The sequence below is a fragment of the Bufo bufo genome, chromosome 3 (genome assembly GCF_905171765.1).
Source record: "Bufo bufo chromosome 3, aBufBuf1.1, whole genome shotgun sequence".
Lineage (NCBI taxonomy): Eukaryota > Metazoa > Chordata > Amphibia > Anura > Bufonidae > Bufo > Bufo bufo.
In genome coordinates, this window is record NC_053391.1 from 136,116,003 (window position 1) to 136,138,630 (window position 22,628).

At 44.7% G+C, this 22,628-nt stretch overlaps 1 protein-coding gene across 2 annotated transcripts in view; it reads left to right on the top strand.

Moving 5' to 3' along the window:
* MTMR4 (myotubularin related protein 4) overlaps positions 1-22,628 on the top strand; it is an 82,619-nt gene that overhangs the window by 9,618 nt on the left and 50,373 nt on the right. Inside the window, exon 1 of one of the 2 annotated variants that reach the window (XM_040423635.1) lies at positions 20,443-20,605. The exons of the other annotated variant lie outside the window; for it this stretch is intronic. Within the exon in view, the coding sequence (XP_040279569.1) occupies positions 20,558-20,605 (48 nt within the window). The 5' untranslated portion in view covers positions 20,443-20,557. Of the gene's footprint in view, positions 1-20,442; positions 20,606-22,628 lie in introns of those variants that run through there. 2 annotated transcript variants of the gene reach the window in all.

The following is a 22,628-nucleotide window of genomic DNA, read 5'->3' on the forward strand; positions in this document are numbered from 1 at the left end:
GGTCAGGAGACATAATAGAGCACAGGCGATTGTTTTTCACCTTTGTAATAGTGAGGGCGAGCACCCCGAGGAGACGAGTACAGTAACCTATTAATCCTGCTGTAACCTTGATTTGTCAGTCATTAACGAGCCCCCGCCATCTCCTTTCATCTGCACACGGCAAAAAACACTTATATGGGTGCAAGGTTTATTCGCCCAGACAAGGGAGGTTGCGTCCGTGCTCTTGTCTTTAGTAGGTTGTCGTGAATAAATGGATAATCTACTGCAATTTTCTATAGGGTTATATTTTTCGGTGAGGCCTGACTTTGGCCTTTGGTTGCTCTATCACGGTATAGGCAGAATGTTGGCTTTTATGGTTTACGTTGTTTGGTTTGTTGGTGGAGATGACGGATCTACTCTGGATGTATAGTACAATGCTGAAAGCTGTCGACTGTGTTTATAACGGGAGGTGACATTAGAGCTGTCACCCTGCAGTGTATTGTCACCTGCCCTGACATGTATGGGTCACGATTCCTTCACACAAGGTTTTGTCCACAAAGCCGCTTTTTTGAGGCTTACATCTTGCATTTTTATACATGCCTGGCTTGTTTTGGATTAAAGTATGTGCCCCCCTGTGATGTCACCTTTTCTGTAGAGCTTATGGGAGATATCACTGATGTGGATCCCCTGTGCCGCTGTGCCCTATATGACTTGGGGCTACTCTTAAGTGTGTTATCTCAGTGGGTTCCCCCTGGTCTTCACCCTTTAACCCCTGCACAGGAATCTGGACTAGTCCTCCGGAGAACCACCAAGCTTCTACTTCTTGGAGTAGTTTCGGTTCAGTGACCCCTAATTCATGTGGGTCAATGGACACTCAGTGCACATGTCCAACTGAGGCCACTGATCCCTTGATAAAAGTCGCCACCCGACCGAAACGTTGGGGTTTCTTTCATGGCCTGTTACATTGACACTTTCTCTGGATGGAACACAAAATGATGTAAAACTAAACGTTATGTGTTAAAAGCATTACTTGAAAAGGATTTTTGGTGTGCCGTAGATTTCTCCTTTGAAATAGATGGACATACATCTTCTACGAGCACCCACCACTAAGGTCTCATGCACACAAACTTATTTTCTTTCTGCTTCTGTTCTTGTTGCGGACCCATTCACTTCAACGGGTCCGCAAAAACAACGGAAGGTACTCAGTGTGCATTCCATTTCAGTTCCGTAAAAAAAGTAGTGCTTGTCCTATTGTCTACAAATTACGGTCCGAGGCCTCATTCAAGTCAATGGGACTGCAAAAAATTTCATCTGTATTTTGCGGATCCATACTGTAGAAATGCTATGCCCAGCCCATATTGCTCATGTGTTTGGTGATTAATAAGTTACCGTTTCCGATCCGCAAAAAAAATGGATCAATACGGATATGTTTTGTGGAATAATGGAACGGAAGAGGACTTAAATCGGGGAGAAAAAAAAATATGGATCTGTGAAAAATGGACTGCAAAACAACAACGTTCGTGTGCATGAGCCCTAAAGGTGTGCAGATCTCATCCCTTTCCAGTATCTGGGAAAAAGACATTATTAAATGCAATGCAAAAAAGAAAACATATAATGCACATGCATTTTTTATAGCAGCAAAAAAAGAACACTGGACCTCTGAGCATGATGCAATAAAATAAAATAAAATCCACACAAAAAAAATACCACTATTGAAAAAAGAAAACAAGCCATCCTACAAAACCCATCCTAAATAAGTACTTGTATTTGCAGTGAAATAATTCCAGATCGTCTAGATCAATGTTGTGCCATTTAGGGGTGGGCGATATAGACTATATGCAATATAAATTTGGCCAACGATAGAGATTTCGTTTATATCGCGGTAGAACATGGCATGCGCCGCTCTTGGCACGCACCATGTTCTCCTGAGGCGGCAGAGTGGAGAAGGAGGGAGTCCCTCCCCACTGTGTGCGGCTGCCGCTGACCACCAATGAGAACAGACTAGGAGGAGGAGGGGAGGGACTGTGGCCACTGCGCCACCAATGAGAACAGAGAGGAGGAGGAGGGGAGGGACTGTGGCCACTGCGCCACCAATGAGAACAGAGAGGAGGAGGAGGGGAGGGACTGTGGCCACTGCGCCACCAATGAATATAGTTAATGTTTTTTTTTGTTGGACAGCGCTGCTTCAGAAGTCGCAGAAATTCCACATAAGAAGCCAGTCAAATAATCGCGGACATGGGAAAGCAAACGGGCCAATCGAAGCCTCTCCTCCTCTCCCTTCCAAACTTCTATGGAACACCAAAAATGCAGCCAATAGTGAAGTACAGTCATGCAAATTGGAGTAAAACTGGTTTTATTATACTCACAATATACAGGTATAAACGAGCAATGTACAAAGGATCAATCACCCTTTGTATATTGCTTGTTTATACCTGTATATTGTGAGTATAATAAAACCAGTTTTACTCCAATTTGCATGACTGTACTTCACTATTGGCTGCATTTTTGGTGTTCCATAGAAGCTTGGAAGGGAGAGGAGGAGAGGCTTCGATTGGCCTGTTTGCTTTCCCATGTCCGCGATTATTTGACTGGCTTCTTATGTGGAATTTCTGCGACTTCTGAGGCAGCGCTGTCCAACAAAAAGAAACTCATTTACTTGTGTGAACTACACCCACTTCACCATTGGGACCTGCGACGCTATTAGGCAACGTACTTTGAGGCTTTTTTACTATTATATAAAGAATATAGTTAATATGCCTGAATACAAACGTAGCCTGCATGTGCCGGCCATATCCCATACCTGGCCTCTATTACTGTGTGCCGTGATCCGCCGCAATTAACCCCTCAGGACCTGAGGGGTTAATTGCGGCGGATCACGACGCACAGTAATAGAGGCCAGGTATGGGATATGGCCGGCACACGCAGGCTACGTTTGTATTCAGGCATATTAAAGAGGACCTTTCACCGATTATGACAATGTGAACTAAGTATACAGACATGGAAAGCGGCGCCCGGGGATCTCCCTGCACTTACTATTATCCCTGGGCGCCGCTCCGTTCTCCCGTTATGCCCTCCGGTATCTTCGCTCAGTAAGTTATGGTAGGCGGAGTCTGCCCTTGTTCTGCTGTAGTGCTGGCCAATCACAGCGCAGAGCTCACAGCCTGGGAGAAAATAACCTCCCAGGCTGTGAGCTCTGCGCTGTGATTGGCCAGCGCTACAGCAGAACAAGGGCAGACTCCGCCTACCATAACTTACTGAGCGAAGATACCGGAGGTCATAACGGGAGAACGGAGCGGCGCCCAGGGATAATAGTAAGTGCAGGGAGATCCCCGGGCGCCGCTTTCCATGTCTGTATACTTAGTTCACATTGTCATAATCGGTGAAAGGTCCTCTTTAACTATATTCATTGGTGGTGCAGTGGCCACAGCCCCTCCCTTCTACTCCCCCTCTTCGAAGTATTATATTATTGCGACCCCCCCTCCACACGATTAAATCATTGGTGGCAGTGATCGGAGCCCCAGCAGTGTAATCGCGGGGCTCCGATCGGTTACCATGGCAGCCAGGACGCTACTCAAGCCCTGGCTGCCATAGTCAGCTCCCTGCTGCTGTGTGCACTATGCACAGGGCAGCAGGGAGAGTGTGAAGTCCTATTCACCCTAATTGAGCTCTATTAGGATGAATAGGACAAGGGTTCTAGCCCCTAAGGAAGTTTAACCCCCCCCCCCCCAGAAATATAGAATATATTGCGATATATATAGCAATGTCCTCCCTGCTCCTACATGCTAATTAGCATATTATAAAAGGCTTTAGGCAGTGAGATAGCACTAATATAGCTATGTTCAGCTGATATTAGCACATCGCTAATGTCAGCCAGCTTAATACCCATTTAATAGGTGACAGAAACCCTTTAAGCCAGGGGTCCTCAAACTTTTTAAACAGGGGGCCAGTTCACTGTCCCCTCAGACTTTTGGAGGGCCGGACTATAGTCCAGTCAAGTGGCCCATTGAACCATTCTCCAGCGCAGCCCAATGAGTGCCCATGGGATGTGGGGGGTCATCTGGTGTGTCAGGATCTGTCTCACCTCAGCCTTGATTGAACGACCTCTTCGGGGGGAAAAGAGGATGCCAACTTCTTCCAAGCTGCCTCTGCTCTTGTTGCTCAAAACGGCTGTGATGCTCTGTCGCGTCTCCCACGAGCCAGCGCCCAACGTTCACTGCCCACAAGTTGCCCAGCAAGTCATGTCCAGCCGGCCCCTCCCACATGCCCTGGCTGCCTCTGAGTCATGGGAGGTGGGAGTTGTAGTCCGGCTACGCTGTTTGGTTCCTCCCACCGCCAGGAGCTTGATTGCGGCTGGACTACAATTCCCATAATCCAGCGCTTCAGCCGGCCAGCCAATCGGTGGCTGCCGCCCCCTCTCCCTCTTCCACCAATGATAGGCTGGCTGCCGGACCGTCCATCTCTTATGTTGGGGGGAAAAAAAAAGTAACGAACAGGCAGCGGCGGCAAAAACACCCAGCGGGCCGGATAAATGTCCTTGGCGGGCCGTAGTTTGAGGATCCCTGCTTTAAGCAATGCATGACTTTTGACAATTTGGTGGATTTCGGAAGGGTCCAAAATCTACTCCAGCTTCCTAAAAGTATTGTGCAGTCCACATCCTGACAATTTTGGGAGCTGCCTAGTTTCTTTTACTCTGGTTTTTTCGGGGTGAGCATGATGTAAATGTGTAAACGTAAGCTTTATATACACTCACCTAAAGAATTATTAGGAACACCTGTTCTATTTCTCATTAATGCAATTATCTAGTCAACCAATCACATGGCAGTTGCTTCAATGCATTTAGGGGGGTGGTCCTGGTCAAGACAATCTCCTGAACTCCAAACTGAATGTCAGAATGGGAAAGAAAGGTGATTTAAGTAATTTTGAGCTTGGCATGGGTGTTGGTGCCAGACGGGCCGGTCTGAGTATTTCACAATCTGCTCAGTTACTGGGATTTTCATGCACAACCATTTCTAGAGTTTACAAAGACTGGTGTGAAAAGGGAAAAACATCCAGTATGCGGCAGTCCTGTGGGCGAAAATGCCTTGTGGATGCTAGAGGTCAGAGGAGAATGGGCCGACTGATTCAAGCTGATAGAAGAGCAACGTTGACTGAAATAACCACTCGTTACAACCGAGGTATGCAGCAAAGCATTTGTAAAGCCACAACACGCACAACCTTGAGGCGGATGGGCTACAACAGCAGAAGACCCCACCGGGTACCACTCATCTCCACTACAAATAGGAAAAAGAGGCTACAATTTGCATGAGCTCACCAAAATTGGACTGTTGAAGACTGGAAAAATGTTGCCTGGTCTGATGAGTCTCGATTTCTGTTGAGACATTCAAATGGTAGAGTCCGAATTTGGCGTAAACAGAATGAGAACATGTATCCATCATGCCTTGTTACCACTGTGCAGGCTGGTGGTGGTGGTGTAATGGTGTGGGGGATGTTTTCTGGGCACACTTTAGGCCCCTTAGTGCCAAATGGGCATCGTTTAAATGCCACGGGCTACCTGAGAATTGTTTCTGACCATGTCCATCCCTTCATGACCACCATGTACCCATCCTCTGATGGCTACTTCCAGCAGGATAATGCACCATGTCACAAAGCTCGAATGATTTCAGATTGGTTTCTTGAACATGACAATGAGTTCACTGTACTAAAATGGCCCCCACAGTCACCAGATCTCAACCCAATAGAGCATCTTTGGGATGTGGTGGAACGGGAGCTTCGTGCCCTGGATGTGCATCCCTCAAATCTCCATCAACTGCAAGATGCTATTCTATCAATATGGGCCAACATTTCTAAAGAATGCTATCAGCACCTTGTTGAATCAATGCCACGTAGAATTAAGGCAGTTCTGAAGGCAAAAGGGGGTCCAACACCGTATTAGTATGGTGTTCCTAATAATTCTTTAGGTGAGTGTAGTTTTGGTCCGATATATTCACCTGTGGGCCAACCATCTCCCAGTAAGCCCACTATGGCGGTATAGAAAGTGGTAAACAAGTCGCGCTCCCAGTAGTGAATGTACAGTATGTAAACATTCGTGTACGTGACCGAACCTGAGAAGCTTGACATTTTATTAACCTTTGCATTGCTGCCTGCTCAGACATGAGATCTTTGTTACTGCAGTCAGTGCTACGTGTTTGCTCAACTGAGCTCCAGAAGTGACTTTGAATTTGTTTCGGGGGAAACTTAACCGCCATTTATTGATAATTGATTGGTGGTGCTGGGTGGCAGACTCATACTGATCTGACACTGATGCCTATCCTGAGGATAGGTAATCAATATCTGTAGGCTGAGGAACCATTTAACTTCTAAACACTAGTAGGTACCCATGGAACACATTTGCTGCTGGTGACAACATGTGGGGAAACATCTCTGTATTTTGTCCTCGACTTCAGCGTGCCTTAATGCCTCCCTTTTCTTATAAGCTTCTATTTTACATACACATCCTATGATCTCCCTGTAGAATACAAACCGATATCAGGTCAAGTAGCAATTGATGGTTACATGTATCCAGCAGAAATCACTTCTCAAATGTTGACCTCTGTCTAAAATAATTTTTGGTGAAACAAAACTAGGATCTCTGGTAACAGAATAATCAAATGTCTGCCCTGTGTATCACTGACCTCTGGTATTTTATGACTGTACTGGGTAAGGTACACGGCGATAGCTACCTGTTATTACCCGATGTTGACTTACCTTCGCAAGATTACCGACCTGATTCTATCTAAAGAATCAACTGTTCATAGTGAAATTAAACAAGACCTGTCCAGAAAGAGAAAACTCTTAAAAGGGAATCTGTCAGCAGTTGTGTCTACGCTAAACTGCAGACAGCACTAGGTGATAGGGGCTGAGGATGATGTAACAACCATTCATTTGTGGAACTTTTATCAGGAGTAGTGGGAATATGAAGTTTTAATCTGCCATATTCTGCTCCTCTCCTGCAAGTGCCATGGAGGCAGAGCTACTCTGTGAAGTACTATCTACTGTACATTGAGCTTCTTCACAGTACATCCCCTATGCTCCGAGTGACAGCTGTAGCATCCAACCAGTAAAACCATCACTCAGAAAGGGGGAGCGGGCCATGACGCAGTGCAATACAGAGAGCTCTTGACATTGAAGACCCGCTTCCAGGGCACTTGCAGGAGCAGAGTGTCTCCTGATAAAAAAAAAAAAAGAGTTTTTATCTAGTAGATCTTCTAAAAAATTATTTATCTTAGAGATCCCTCTAGTTCTGCCCAATTTGGACCCTGTTGGCCAACTTTCATTTTAATAATATACATGAACGATCATTGGTGATGGTCAAAATGGTCAACAATGGCATCCGTCAGGTTAGAGGGTTTTGTTTTGTCAGAAACTGGTCGTATGGGTGAATTATTTGGCACCTTGTGCACACCACCTCCCTGGTCTGCTAATTTGGTCTGGCATTTTGATGATCGATCATATGAATGATATACAATTGGCATTTTTGGCCAATTCTTATGTGAAAGTCCAGTTTGAGAACCACCAGAAGCATGTCTGCAGGAGTGCCACAGTTTCGTAAGCCGCTTACTTTAGGCTTAGGGTTTCTATACACTGGAACAAAGCATTTTGTTTTTAGGTAGTTTTTGCGTTTATGTAGATGGATACCTGAAAGGAGCTGGGGAATTCCTAATTCGTGGGTAATAGGGGAAATAAATGAGGGGAAGTTACTTTTGGAAATTCCATCCACCTAGGCCAAAGCAAATGTGGGAGTTTGTTCTGTGACCATAAATGTGAGACTTCTTCCTAATAGAGCTTACAGAAGAAGCCGCTGCTATTTAGTTCTCCAGACCGAGAAAAAAAATAATAATTGCGAGGAGATCTTTTTCTGGAGGGGCCCTTGGGGCCCTTTAGGATCATTTGAGTGGATTTTAACTTGTCATCCTTTGTGTTCTGTGGAGAAAAGTGACACTATGTGTCTGGCAGCCACTTATCTTGTTTCACTAGGGGGACAGCTGTCTGGTCTTGGCCAGCCTAATGGGAGTCTGTCATCTCCAAAATTGGTTTTAAAGTAAGCATACTGCTATGTACAGTGGTGCTTGAAAGTCTGTAAACCCTTCAGAATTTTCTATATTTCTGCATAAATATGAACTAATGGCAACCAGTCAGATACCACCTTTTTATTTTCCAAAGGAGCTGTGAAAAATAAAAAGGTGGAGTCTGATTGGTTGCCATGGGCAACTAAGCCAGTTCTACTTTACACCAGTTTGATAAATGACCCCATAAAACGACAAACTTTCACACAAGTGCTAGATGTAGATAAAGATAACCAAATCAAACAAATGAGTCAAAAATATTAGACTTGATCCATTATCACAGGTCTGTGAGGGGCTAAAGTTTCTTAGAACCTTTGCTTTCAATATTTCACAGGTGTGAGCCCTTTACCAGCAATGACTGCAGTTGTTGGTTAGTCCTGCACATCGGCTTGGAGGAATTGTAGCTCGTTCCCCCATACAAAACAGCTTCAGCTCTTGAATGTTGGTTTCCCCCCCATGCGCTGTTCACTTCAGGTCCTTCCACAGCATTTCTATTGGATTAAGGTGAGGATTTTGACTTGGCCTTTCCAAAACATTAAAGGGGTTGTGCACACCATGGTTCTGCCAGTAATATCGCCCAGTGTCTGAGGTTTCAGAGCTGGTAGAGATAGTGCAAGGGGAGCTAGGAGCACCAAACAGAGCAGTCCCGTCCATGGTGCAATGAAAACCTTATCTGCATAAGGGTCCATTCACACATCCGCAAAACACGGACACCGGCAATGTGCGTTCCGCATTTTGTGGACCGCACATCGCCGACACTATAATAGAAAATGCCTAATCTTGTCCACAATTGCGGACAAGAATAGGACATGTTCTATTTTTTTCGGGAGAGGAATTGTGGACCCGGAAGTGCGGGTCCGCATTTCCGGATCCGGACAGCACATCGTGTGGCCCCATAGAAATGAATGGGTCCGCAAACAGAATTGCGGACGTGTGAATGGAGCCTAAGAATGAAATGAAACCTCTCTCAGGATTAGAGGAACACATTTTAACAGGAATGCTTCGGGACACCCACTCTACATGGTAGTATGCTTACTATGAAACTGAGTTTGGGGGGTGACGGATCACCTTTAAAGAAAATGTTTAATGAATTAGATTTTTTTCATTTCAATTAGATGTTAGTCTGTTGAGAATTTAATGGGGCAGATTTACCTAAGGCTTAAACAGTGTAAATGTAGACTGCACCAGATATATCACCGTGGCTGATGATGGATGTAAACTTTCATACATTTATACTGCCTAGTTTAATTTTATACCACCTATAAGTTGGCTTACTTTACCAACATTTTGGATCATTTTTGGTGCACATTGACATTGGTGCTTTTTAACCCATGCCCCTTTCTGATAGGCTATGCTGTTTTGTATTAAGCCATGCCCCTTTCTGATAGGCTATGCTGTTTTGTATTAAGCCATGCCCCTTTCTGATAGGCTATGCTGTTTTGTATTAAGCCATGCCCCTTTCTGATAGGCTATGCTGTTTTGTATTAAGCCATGCCCCTTTCTGATAGGCTATGCTGTTTTGTATTAAGCCATTCCCCTTTCTGATAGGCTATGCTGTTTTGTATTAAGCCATGCCCCTTTCTGATAGGCTATGCTGTTTTGTATTAAGCCATGCTCCTTTCTGATAGGCTATGCTGTTTTGTATTAAGCCATGCCCCTTTCTGATAGGCTATGCTGTTTTGTATTAAGCCATGCCCCTTTCTGATAGGCTATGCTGTTTTGTATTAAGCCATGCTCCTTTCTGATAGGCTATGCTGTTTTGTATTAAGCTATGCTCCTTTCTGATAGGCTATGCTGTTTTGTATTAAGCCATGCCCCTTTCTGATAGGCTATGCTGTTTTGTATTAAGCCATGCTCCTTTCTGATAGGCTATGCTGTTTTGTATTAAGCCATGCTCCTTTCTGATAGGCTATGCTGTTTTGTATTAAGCCATGCCCCTTTCTGATAGGCTATGCTGTTTTGTATTAAGCCATGCCCCTTTCTGATAGGCTATGCTGTTTTGTATTAAGCCATGCTCCTTTCTGATAGGCTATGCTGTTTTGTATTAAGCTATGCTCCTTTCTGATAGGCTATGCTGTTTTGTATTAAGCCATGCCCCTTTCTGATAGGCTATGCTGTTTTGTATTAAGCCATGCTCCTTTCTGATAGGCTATGCTGTTTTGTATTAAGCCATGCCCCTTTCTGATAGGCTATGCTGTTTTGTATTAAGCCATGCCCCTTTCTGATAGGCTATGCTGTTTTGTATTAAGCCATGCCCCTTTCTGATAGGCTATGCTGTTTTGTATTAAGCCATTCCCCTTTCTGATAGGCTATGCTGTTTTGTATTAAGCCATGCCCCTTTCTGATAGGCTATGCTGTTTTGTATTAAGCCATGCCCCTTTCTGATAGGCTATGCTGTTTTGTATTAAGCCATGCTCCTTTCTGATAGGCTATGCTGTTTTGTATTAAGCCATGCTCCTTTCTGATAGGCTATGCTGTTTTGTATTAAGCCATGCCCCTTTCTGATAGGCTATGCTGTTTTGTATTAAGCCATGCCCCTTTCTGATAGGCTATGCTGTTTTGTATTAAGCCATGCCCCTTTCTGATAGGCTATGCTGTTTTGTATTAAGCCATGCCCCTTTCTGATAGGCTATGCTGTTTTGTATTAAGCCATGCCCCTTTCTGATAGGCTATGCTGTTTTGTATTAAGCCATGCCCCTTTCTGATAGGCTATGCTGTTTTGTATTAAGCCATGCCCCTTTCTGATAGGCTATGCTGTTTTGTATTAAGCCATGCCCCTTTCTGATAGGCTATGCTGTTTTGTATTAAGCCATGCCCCTTTCTGATAGGCTATGCTGTTTTGTATTAAGCCATGCCCCTTTCTGATAGGCTATGCTGTTTTGTATTAAGCCATGCCCCTTTCTGATAGGCTATGCTGTTTTGTATTAAGACATGCCCCTTTCTGATAGGCTATGCTGTTTTGTATTAAGCCATGCTCCCTGCCAAAAAATGTCTAACACATTAAATGTGGTGCAAAGAGAATAGCAAAACATTATTACTGTGTGTCCATACAGACATTGCAGAAAATGGAAATGTGTTTATGAGAAGAGAAGGATGCAGAATGAAGGTTTGACATCAGACCATCAATCATGTCCATGGCCTGTTCTCCCACCTGCATCGTGCCACAGCGTGGCATTACTTTGGACAGATGTGACCAAATGCTTTAACTATAGCCTGCCACAGCATTGCTTGCTTAGGCATTACAGAATATATCTGACAGCAGTGCTGCCTTGGACATTTCAAAATATGTCCTCTAGAATATTGTGGTTTTTTTGTTTTGTTTGTTTTTTAGTAGAGAACAGGTAGCGGTATGAGGAAATGTAAATGTTTGCCGCTAGATCTGCAGAATCTAGATGAGATCTGGTCCATAGCTATGACATTATGTTCCAGACACCTGAATTATAACTCAAGTTAAGTGAGCAAAGAAATTCGAACAATATGTGGTTAGAAAAGCAAATGTCTTTATACTGACTTATGTAATTACATTTTCTATTATGTATACAGTAGATATTTAGGGGGCCATTTATTATACTGAAATATACTTATATTAGGCTACTTTCACACTTGCGTTCAGAGCGGGTCCGTCTGATGTCTGCACAGACGGATCCGCTCCTATAATGCAGACGTTTGGATCCGTTCAGAACGGATCCGTCTGCATTATAGTTTAAAAAAAATTCTAAGTGTGAAAGTAGCTTCAGACGGATCCGTCCAGACTTTACATTGAAAGTCAATGGGGGACGGATCCGTTTGAAACTTGAGCCATATTGTGTCAACTTCAAACGGATCCGTCCCCATTGACTTACATTGTAAGTCTGGACGGATCTGCTTGCCTCCGCACGGCCAGGCGGACCCCCGAACGCTGCAAGCAGCGTTCAGGTGTCCGCTTGCTGAGCGTAGCGGAGGCTGAACGCTGCCAGACTGATGCATTCTGAGCGGATCCGCGTCCACTCAGAATGCATTAGGGCAGGACGGATGCTTTCGGGGCCGCTTGTGAGACCCTTCAAACGGAGCTCACAAGCGGAGCCCTGAACGCAGGTGTGAAAGTAGCCTTAGGCAGATTTCAGGCGCAGATGGCGGGACAATGAATAGTTGCGCTGCAATCTATGACTTCTACCTGCTCACGCCAGGTCTAAAAAAAAAAAATTAAAAAAAAAGTGGGCCCGTCTCATTCGTCATTTTCTGCGTCTGGTTTAGGCGTAGAAAATGGTCTAAAATTTAGACTCTAAATGTAAGCCAGTTAGGCGGTCTTACATTTAGCAGCAGTACTGAATGCGCCAAAGTTATGTAGAGGCTGGCGCCACTTCATAAGTTCTGCAATCCACCGCCAGTGCAGGGGCTTTATTATAATATATAATATTATAAATGACTGCCTTGATGTCCTTTGCTAAGTGTTAAGAACTGGCCAAAATGCCAACCACATGCATTGGCCAATGGCCGTAGAGTCCATCTGCCACACCTTCTGAAACCCTACCCATATGCACTGGCCAATGGCCTCCCGAATATAATGTGTCCATGGCCCCGACATGCGGGTAGGGATTTGATGGTATGTGGGAGACATGCAAACTCTGTTGTAATACTTTCATGGGCCTACACTGTACATCAGTATAGTTCTCGGATGTTTTGTTAAAATTATTCCTTAATATCCCCATGTACTTCACACGAGGATCAATGTGCAGGGTGAATACCATGTGGCCCCGTTTCTGCTGTTCATAGTGTGAACCAGCTTGGTGGTAACTTTGAGACCATGTGGACTATAATATTAGAACTAAAGCCCAATGCAAGTTGAGACATTGGTGGGTGTATGGACACCTTCCAAGTACAACCAGTCTTGTGAGTGTTTTTTTGGTATATAGTGCCACAGAACTAGCATTTCATTTGGTTTATAACAATTTGTGCCACTTGAGAACCAAACCGAACACCCTAGTGAATGATGGAGCACAGATATCTACAAGCTGGGGAGGACAGGTCGGCACAACTCTCCAGTGTTTGCCCTCCTGGTGAGAAAATATACAGTATGACTATGGTTTAGCGCTCTTAATTTTGTTGTGGTGATTATGGAAAGTAACAGATATAAACAGCACTCCAATGCTATGCAGAATTCAATCTTTATTCGTAAGGCAACTTCACATTCAAGTGACGTTTTGGTCAAAAATGAGCTTTTTCAAACCCAAGTTGCCAGAGAAGTAAGTAAGAGGGAGATGGTGCATATAGAGAAACAAGCTTAAGAATGGTGTATACACACCGGTTACTAAAGTTAGGCTGGGAAGCCATAACAACAAGCACCAAAGACATAGAAGACAAGAATGCCGCGCCATCCCTATAGGATTATGGAAAGTAATAAGTCTCGATAAGCCCTATTCAGTATTGTATGACTTACTGGGTATTCTCCCCAAACCCTCCACAACATAAAGATGAAATTCTACCTTGGTGGCTCTACAGGTCTCTGCGTATTCTCCATACACTTGGGGAGAAGACTGATGAACCAGTGAAGACCTTCCCCTGATGTTAAAGGGGCTTTCCGGGTATATATATTGATGACCTTTCTGTAGGTCACTGGATTCGGAATTGAGCTGCAGTACCTATGATCGGCCACTACGCAATGTATGGCGTTGTGGTCTTCCAGCTCCGTTCACTTTTTATTTCCTGGAGCTAAGGCCTCTTGCACACGACCGTATGGCTTTGGTCTCCTGCACACAAACGTGTGCACCCCGTGGCCGTGCTGCGGGCCGCAATGCACGAACACCGATTCTGGGGCAGCCGCAGTGGATCGCGGACCCATTCACTTTAATGGGTCCGCGATCCGACCGTTCCACAAAAAGATAGGACATGTTCTATCTTTTTGCAGAATGGAATTGCGGGAGGAAACCCGTTCCATGCTTCCGTTCCGCACCATTCCACATCTCCGGACCCATTGAAGTGAAGGGGTCCACATCCGTGATGCGGAATGCCCATCGGGCGCACACGTTCGTGTGCAGGAGGCCTTTTTCAGTATTTTGCGGTCTGCAAAAAACGGATCCGCAAAAAATACAGATTACGTCTGTGTGCATTCAGTTTTTTGCGGAACGGAACAGCTGGCACCTGATAGAACAGTACTATCCTTGTCCGTTATGCGGACAATAATAGAACATTTCCTATCTTTAAATGGAAACTGAAGGCATATGAAGTACCTCCCATATACGGAACGCAAAAAATGGAACGTTAACAGAAAAAAAAAAACGTTTGTGTACAGGAAGCCTAAGGCCTCCTGCACACGAACGTGTGCTGCCTGTTGCCGTATTGCGGATCCGCAATACACAAATCCGCAAATCCGGAGATGCAGAATGGTTTGAAACGGAAGCACGGAACGGAACCCTACTGAAGCACTATAGAGTGCTTCCATGGGGTTTTGTCCTGTACTTCCGTTCCGCAAAAAGATAGAACGTTTCCTATCTTTTTGCGAAACGGGCGGATCGCGAACCCATTTCAGTGAATGGGTTTGCTGCGGCTGCCCCATGGTCGGTGTTCGTGCATTGCGGCCTGCAATTTGCGGGCGGCAGCACAGCCACAGGGCGCACAAGTTCCTGTGTAGGAGGCCTAGGGTGGAGGGTAGCAGCTGATCTGTAGGGGTGCTGAGTGTCAGAGCTGAACGATCTGATATTGATGACCTACCTTATTTTCTGCTTTATAAGACGCGCTTTTTCCCCAAAAAGTGGGCAGACATGTCGGTGCGTCTTATAAAGCAATTATTAGTGAGCACTTTCATTATGAAATTGCTCACTAGTATCCAGGAGGCACAGTGGGGGAGCTTTATCAAAACTGGTGTAAAGCTCCTTTGGAAAATGAAAGGTGGAATCTGGTTGGTTGCTATGGGCAAGTAGGCTAGTTCTACTTTACACCAGTTCGATAAATCTCGCCCAGTGAATAGTGACTGTAGCCCCGTACTCACCGCTCACTGAACTGTCCTGACTGCGTACAGCATTAGGATGTAGTGCACACACTATGACCGGACTTTGTTCGCAGTCAGGTCACAGTGCAGCGCAGCCCAGAGAAAACCACGGAACGTGAGTGCAGGAGAGACTGCCAGATCTGCACAGTGATGGCGGAGCAGGAGAGGTGAGTTAATGTATTTTATTTTATCTCTGATGGAGGTCTGATCTGAAGTGTGATGAAGATTGGGTTCTGTTTTTTCTTCTTATATTCCTCCTCTAAAACCTGCATCTTATCATCTGGTGCGTCTTGAAAAAAGAAAAATACGGTATTCTATGCATAGGTCATTAATATCTATAACTTGGAAAACCTCTTTAAAGGCTGTGGGCATCCATTTGCCTAGGAAAAAAAATTGATTTTGTATGTTCGGTATGTTAGTAGTTACCTTGAGGAATAAGACTTCACTAAGTTTCAGGCTTTAGTCGTCATACATACATTTTTAGACTCCGATATGCAGTTTGCATCATCCTGCTGCTAGTTTCATAATGCTGCTGTCTTCCCCCAGACAACTGTGTGTGTGTGTGTGTTCTTCTCCCTACCTACAGCCTACTGCTACCCCTACTTGAGGAGTGCAGGGAGCGCTGCTGGAAACAGGAGCCATGCTCTTACAGATTTGTCAGCCTCACCAGCATCACCACCAGCTAGGTGATGGACTTGCATACACTCTGCAGAACCCTAATAGTAGGACATTTGTAATGAAAACGGTTTAGAAAGTTGCTTCATTTTGCATTTAGGAAGCAAATTGGTTTGCCACTTTTGCTAAAGTTGAAACCATTATGATTCTATAGTATGCACTTGTAAGCCCCAAACCAGCCAAACCCAGTAACAATGAGCGAAAAAAATAAAATAAATTATATATATATATATATATATTCCCACGATCATCTCATTTACAGTGGGGCAAAAAAGTATTTAGTCAGCCACCAATTGTGCAAGTTCTCCCACTTAAAAAGATGAGAGGCCTGTAATTTTCATCATAGGTATACCTCAACTATGAAAGACATAATGAGAAAAAAAAAATCCAGAAAATCAGTCTGATTTTTAAAGAATTTATTAGCAAATTATGGTGGAAAATAAGTATTTGGTCAATAACAAAAGTTCATCTCAATACTTTGTTATATACCCTTTGTTGGCAATGACAGAGGTCAAACGTTTTCTGTAAGTCTACACAAGGTGTTCACACACTGTTGCTGGTATTTTGGCCCATTCCTCCATGCAGATCTCCTCTAGAGCAGTGATGTTTTGGGGTTGTCGCTGGGCAACACGGACTTTCAACTCCCTTCAAAGGTTTTCTATGGGGTTGAGATCTGGAGACTGGCTAGGCCACTCCAGGACCTTGAAGTGCTTTATACAAAGCCACTCCTTCGTTGCCCGGGCGGTGTGTTTGGGATCATTGTCATGCTGAAAGACCCGGCCACGTTATATCTTCAATGCCCTTGCTGATGAAAGGAGGTTTTCACTCAAAATCTCACGATACATGGCCCCATTCATTCTTTCCTTTACACGGATCAGTCGTCCTGGTCCCTTTGCAGAAAAACAGCCCAAAAGCATGATGTTTCCACCCCATGCTTCACAGAAGGTATGGTGTTCTTTGGATGCAACTCATTCTTTCTCCTCCAAACACGACGAGTTGAGTTTTTACCAAAAAGTTCTACTTTGGTTTCAATCTGACCATATGACATTCTCCCAATCCTCTTCTAGATCATCCAAATGCTCTCCAGCAAACAGATGGGCCCAGACATGTACTGGCTTAAGCAGGGGGACATGTCTGGCACTGCAGGATTTGAGTCCCTGGCGGCGTAGTGTGTTACTTATGGTAGCCTCTGATACTTTGGTCCCAGCTCTCTGCAGGTCATTCACTAGGTCCCCCTGTGTGGTTCTGGGATTTTTGCTCACCATTCTTGTGATCATTTTGACCCCACGGGGTGAGATCTTCTGTGGAGCCCCAGATCGAGGGAGATTATCAGTGGTCTTGTACGTCTTCCATTTTCTAATAATTGCTCCCATAGTTGATTTCTTCTCACTAAGCTGCCTGCCTATTGCAGATTCAGTCTTCCCAACCTGGTGCAGGTCTACAATTCTGTTTCTGGTGTCCTTCGACAGCTCTTTGGTCTTTGCCATAGTGGAGTTTGGAGTGTGACTGTTTGAGGTTGTGGACAGGTGTCTTTTTATACTGATAACAAGTTCAAACAGGTGCCATTAATACAGGTAACGAGTGGAGGACAGAGGAGCCTCCTAAAGAAGAAGTTACAGGTCTGTGAGAGCCCGAAATCTTGCTTGTTTGTAGGTGAGCAAATACTTATTTTACCGAGGAATTTACCAATTAATTCATTAGAAATCCTACAATGTGATTTCCTGTATTCTTTCCCCCCATTCTGTCTCTCATAGTTGAGGTGTACCTATGATGAAAATTACAGGCCTCTCATCTTTTTAAGTGGGAGAACTTGTACAATTGGTGGCTGACTAAATACTTTTTTGCCCCACTGTAATGACTATTTCTGATTCCCTTTTATCTGGTGTATATTTGCCTTCTTCTTATAGAGGACCACATTGTTTCTTCAACTTTACGCAGTTGTCTCGTTATAATGTGAAAATTGTTTTTTTTCACCATGATTTACCGTAGGTAGCTGGTGCCCTAAAGTGGTGTTTCACTTTAATTCAATAACCTTGGGTCAAGTGTGAAGCTACAGTATGTGTGTGTATAGGGGAAAGAGGTGTCATTTCTGACAGTCGCGGGTTTTCTTTGCATTTAGGCTGTGTTCAGACCTGAGCGTCTTTGATATGCGCGTTTGACGAGCGTTTTTTGCAATAGTAAACGCGCGTTTGACGCGCGTTTGTGTGATTGACTGCAATGTCCTATGGCCACAAACGCGCGTCAAAACGCCCCAAAGAAGCTCAAGTACTTGTTTGAGCGTAGGGCGTTTTACAGCGCGTTTTTCAGCGCTGTAAAACGCTCAAGTGAGAACCAGGGCCATAGGAAAGCATTGGTTTTCATGTGTTGAGCGTTTTACAGCGCTGAAAAACGCGCTGTAAAACGCTCAAGTGTGAACCCAGCCTTAATTTACACTTTTAGCAGCAGATCGACCACAGTAGAGTTGTAAAGCTATGAAAACACTGTAAAATATCATGGGGGACATGAGAAATGTAAATGTGTGGATTGTGACAGGATTCTTATACCAGGTCATTCCTATAACTTGTTGAAGAAATCCTAATACACAAGACAGAAGAATTGCTTTTCAAGGGTTTTTTCAGGGTTTTGTAGGGTTGATCATGGTGTCTAAAATGAGCCCTTTTTCTCTGCAATTGGCATGAGCGATTTAGAGGAATTCTTACTTTCTGGTATATTTAAATGAGCTGCTTGGAGCACTGAGGGGCTGGCCTAGCCCCTTGGAGCACTGTTTCACTTCCACCTTACCCTGTTACCACTCCCCAGTGAGATTGACAACGCCAGGCATCCTTGCTGCTCTGATGCCTGACCTTTAAAATTTTGAGCATGCTGTAGCGCAGTAAGATCTGAATGGTGATCCTCACTGAGAGCTTCACTGCACATGCGCTTATGGTACTGCCACTGGCGGATGTGTGAGATTTCAGGGCCAGGCACCAGTGCAGTGAGGATGTTTACATATAACTGAAAGGCCTCATGCACACGACCGTTGTTGTGTTCCGTTCCGCAAAATGGGGTTCCGTGATCCGTTTCAGTTTTTGTTTCCGTGTGTTTTCCTTTATTTTTGGAGGATCACGAGGCATGAAGGAAAGTAAAAAAAAAAATCTAAGACAGGTTTGCCATGCAAATGATAGGAAAAAAAACGGACGCGGATGACAATCCTGTGTGCCTCTGTGTTTTTTAGCGGTCCTATTGACTTGAATGGGTCCGAGAACCGTTTTCCGTGAAAATAATAGGACAGGTTATATTTTTTTGACGGACTGGAACCACCGATCACGGACGCGGATGACAAACTGTGCATTAGCCGAGTTTTCAACGGACCCATTGAAAGTCAATGGGTCCTCAAAAAAAAATAAATCACTAAAAACTGCACAACGGACACTGAATAAAACAACGGTCGTGTGCATGAGGCCTAAGTAAGAATTTCTCTGCATGGGTAATACTGATTACAAAGAAAAATGGTCTTATTTTAGTAACCGTGATCAACCCTAGCAAGCAGTATGCCTGGTTTAATAGTTTGAGCATGGTGACAGATGCTCTTTAAACATTGATGACCAATCCTTAGGATGGGTCTTCAGTATCAGATCGGTGGGGGGTCCATCTTCCTGAACCCACATCACTAAGCTGATAGAGGGATACATGGCACACCGGAAGGAGCACTACTGTGGCATAAGGGAGGGTAACCTGCAGAGAAATCAGTCCCTCCTGTGTGAAAATAAAGATATAATGACAAATAACTGGTGTGACAAAGTGAGCGTTTGTGGGGTCTGGCAAGTCAGGTATTTTCCTCCCAGCATGTGCGGCTGGGCTGGTTTCCAGCCAGGTGAGGTCAAATACCGGATCGGAGTTTGAGTGCTGGTCCAGGTTTTGGCAGCACCTGGCTGTCCTTAAATAGGCAGCTGGGCTCAGCAGAGATGTCTCTGTTTTTGGGATCTGAGGCTTTGTGCCTTGCTGGAGGGCTGAGGGCTGCACGCTGGGGAAAGAGGCCCCCTAAAGCCTGCTGTAGACTACTGGAGGCAGAACTGCCAGCAAGGTGACTTGTGTTATATGAACTTTCAATTGTGTGCGAATTAACACCAAGACTGCAAAGTCACGTGCCGTTTTGTGCAATTGCCTCAAGTGTGAATAAACACTGACGTTTTGAGTTAAGAACTTGTATTTTGCCTCTGTACTGCGCCCGCTTACCCTATCTACCAGAGCGAAACCCCACAGTGTTCAATCTATTGTACAGAAGTATAAAAAAGAATTCAATTTTGTGACACATGAACAATAATCATTCGCTGGTGGACTTAAGGGTGATTTATAGATGGATGGTTGGATAGACTGATGGATAGAATTGAATAGTGGCATAATCCTCCTGTCTCTGTGTTGCATCTGAGGAACAATATTTGGAGGTAACTTGGGTATCACGTGTACGTATGTCCATAGAGACGGCAGATGGTATTGTACATCTGTGAGTCCTGGACTCTGCTTACTCTCAAGCTCCAGGTTTTGGTAAAATGGTCAGGATTGCTAAGAATCGTGGTCTACATTTTAGCAGATGTAGTTGCTGTCCCTGCTCAGGCCTGGTTACCCGGCAGATGGGAGGGGGTGTGTGTGCCTGACTCCATGCCAGAGGAGGAGGCGGCAGCAGGCTGTACAGACAGCAGAAGCACCTGCTCCTCCCTTCACCTCCTCCCTTTTTCTGTGCGATGGAGAGGCTGCAGTGAGCTGGCTCTGGGTGCAGAAGCAGAAGAGGAGACGCGATGGTTACACCGGCCCAGCCCTTGTGTGCGAGCTGCGGCCGGACCGTGCAGCCCCTGCCAGCATGACTGAGCCCTCTCTGCGCCCCCACTGTTCGGTGCTCAGCTGCTTTGTGAGTCCTCTAAGCTTCACGAGGTGGGAGGGTGGGCTTCTTTTACATGGTAGGGACCTGGGTTGGATATCTGCTGGGGGAGGGGTTGATAGGGTGCTCTTGGAGACCTTTACACCCTCTGAGCAAGATCTGACACTGGGTCCTGGCATTTTTTTGTTCTATAGTTACACTGGCACACAAGGGTCCTTAGACCTCGCATGTTATAGTGACGAGGCCACCTATGTATTCGGTAGTGAATAGTTGTGGAAACCACTCCCTTCCAGGGGATACCCAGCTTTTAGACGTGCCTTTGTTAGTATGCTATTGTACACAGGGGATACCCATCATGTTGGTGAGGGGTCCGTGCAAATATGACTGCCCATAGTCACAGGGCACAAACACTGGACACCTTGGAGGTGATGTGTGTGACAGAGGTATTTATTTAGGTAAATCTCTCAGCTGGTTCTCACATGTCTGTTCCCAGGGATATTATGTTCTGCTTGTTCATGATTGAGCTGGAGAAAGTACGTATCGTTCTAATGGTGCTGAGGTCTTACCTGTGTAGGCCTAGTGACCGCAAACCATCCATCTGCCAAGTACAGTACCTCCTCACTTGGCAGGTTGTGCTGTTTGGATGTGGTCCAATTGCACTGCTCACCGTCACATTCCCTCATATTTACCAGTTCATGGATAAATGTCCTTCTGTTTCCCTCTGTTGAAGTCAAGGAGGCTAATTTCGGGGGAACTTAATTATCCATTCCCTCCTAAAAGCTTATAGATCCATGCTTCTAGCCAAGAGCTAGCCCAGTCCTAGAGGTTTCATTACTGGGGATCTTTGACATAGCGATGTAGAGTCACAGGTTGTAGATCACTTGTAATAGCATGCATACTGCAGGAACGGTGGGCAATGGAAAGCTGAAATAATATCTATAGAATAGGAAAATGTAATTTATAAAAACAGCTACAGGTTTTATTTATTTCAGAGCTAGCCATGGTTCCAAAGCCAGCGATCACGTGTCAGTCCCACCTTTTTGCTTTTTTTCTGTTCCCATTTTTTTTAAATGACTATAACCTAGTTATGACCAGGAAGTAGAAGAATGGAAGATTCCAGAGACCATTTTTTTTCCCTATTAATTTTATGTGTGATCTTCCTGATTAATAATCATTGTGAGGAGGTGGCATCTAGGACCCTCTAGTATGATATATTGTATATATCCATAAGAAAAATCATGGATGAAATGTATTTTATCAATATAAAAGCACATGAGCACCTCATTATTGTGTGTGTGTGTGTGTGTGTGTGTGTGTGTGTGTGTATATTTATACTATATGGTCAAAAGTCTTGGGGCACCTACACATTACACTTAAAGGAGCTTTTATGACCTCCTATTCTAAATTCATAGGCACTAATATGGAGTTGACCCCCCCATCCCACCTAAAATGGCTTTTAGTCTTCTGGGAAGGCTTTCTACAAGATTTTGCAGTGTGTCTGTGGGAATTTTTGCTCATTCATCCAGAAGACCATTTGTAAGCTTAGACACTGATGGTAAATGAAAGGGCCTGGCTGGTCTCTGTTCTAGCTCTTCCCAAAGGTGTTTAGCGGGGTTAAGGTTAAGTTCTTCCACACCTTTATGGACCTTGCTTTGTGCACGGAGGTACAGTCATGCTGGAACAGAAAAGGGACTTCCTCAAACTGTTCCCACAAAGCTGGAAGCATACCTTACAATTGTCCAAAATGCCTGGGTATGCTGAAGCATTAAGATTTCCCTATATGGAGCTAATGGGCCTAAACAACCCATGAAAAACAACCCCATAGCATTATCCATCCTCCTCCAAACTTTACCTGCCTGACTCCATTGTGCCAACTGTAATGTTCTTCTGACATTCAGCAAACCCAGACTCATACATCAGACTGCCAGACAGAGTGTCACAGGTTAAGGAGAAGGGAAAACACCAAATACACACCACAACGAATAGACAACAATTTAGGCCTCAAAAGCTAAGAAAGAGGGATGGTGACCTCCTAGTAATCCCTAGGCCTTTC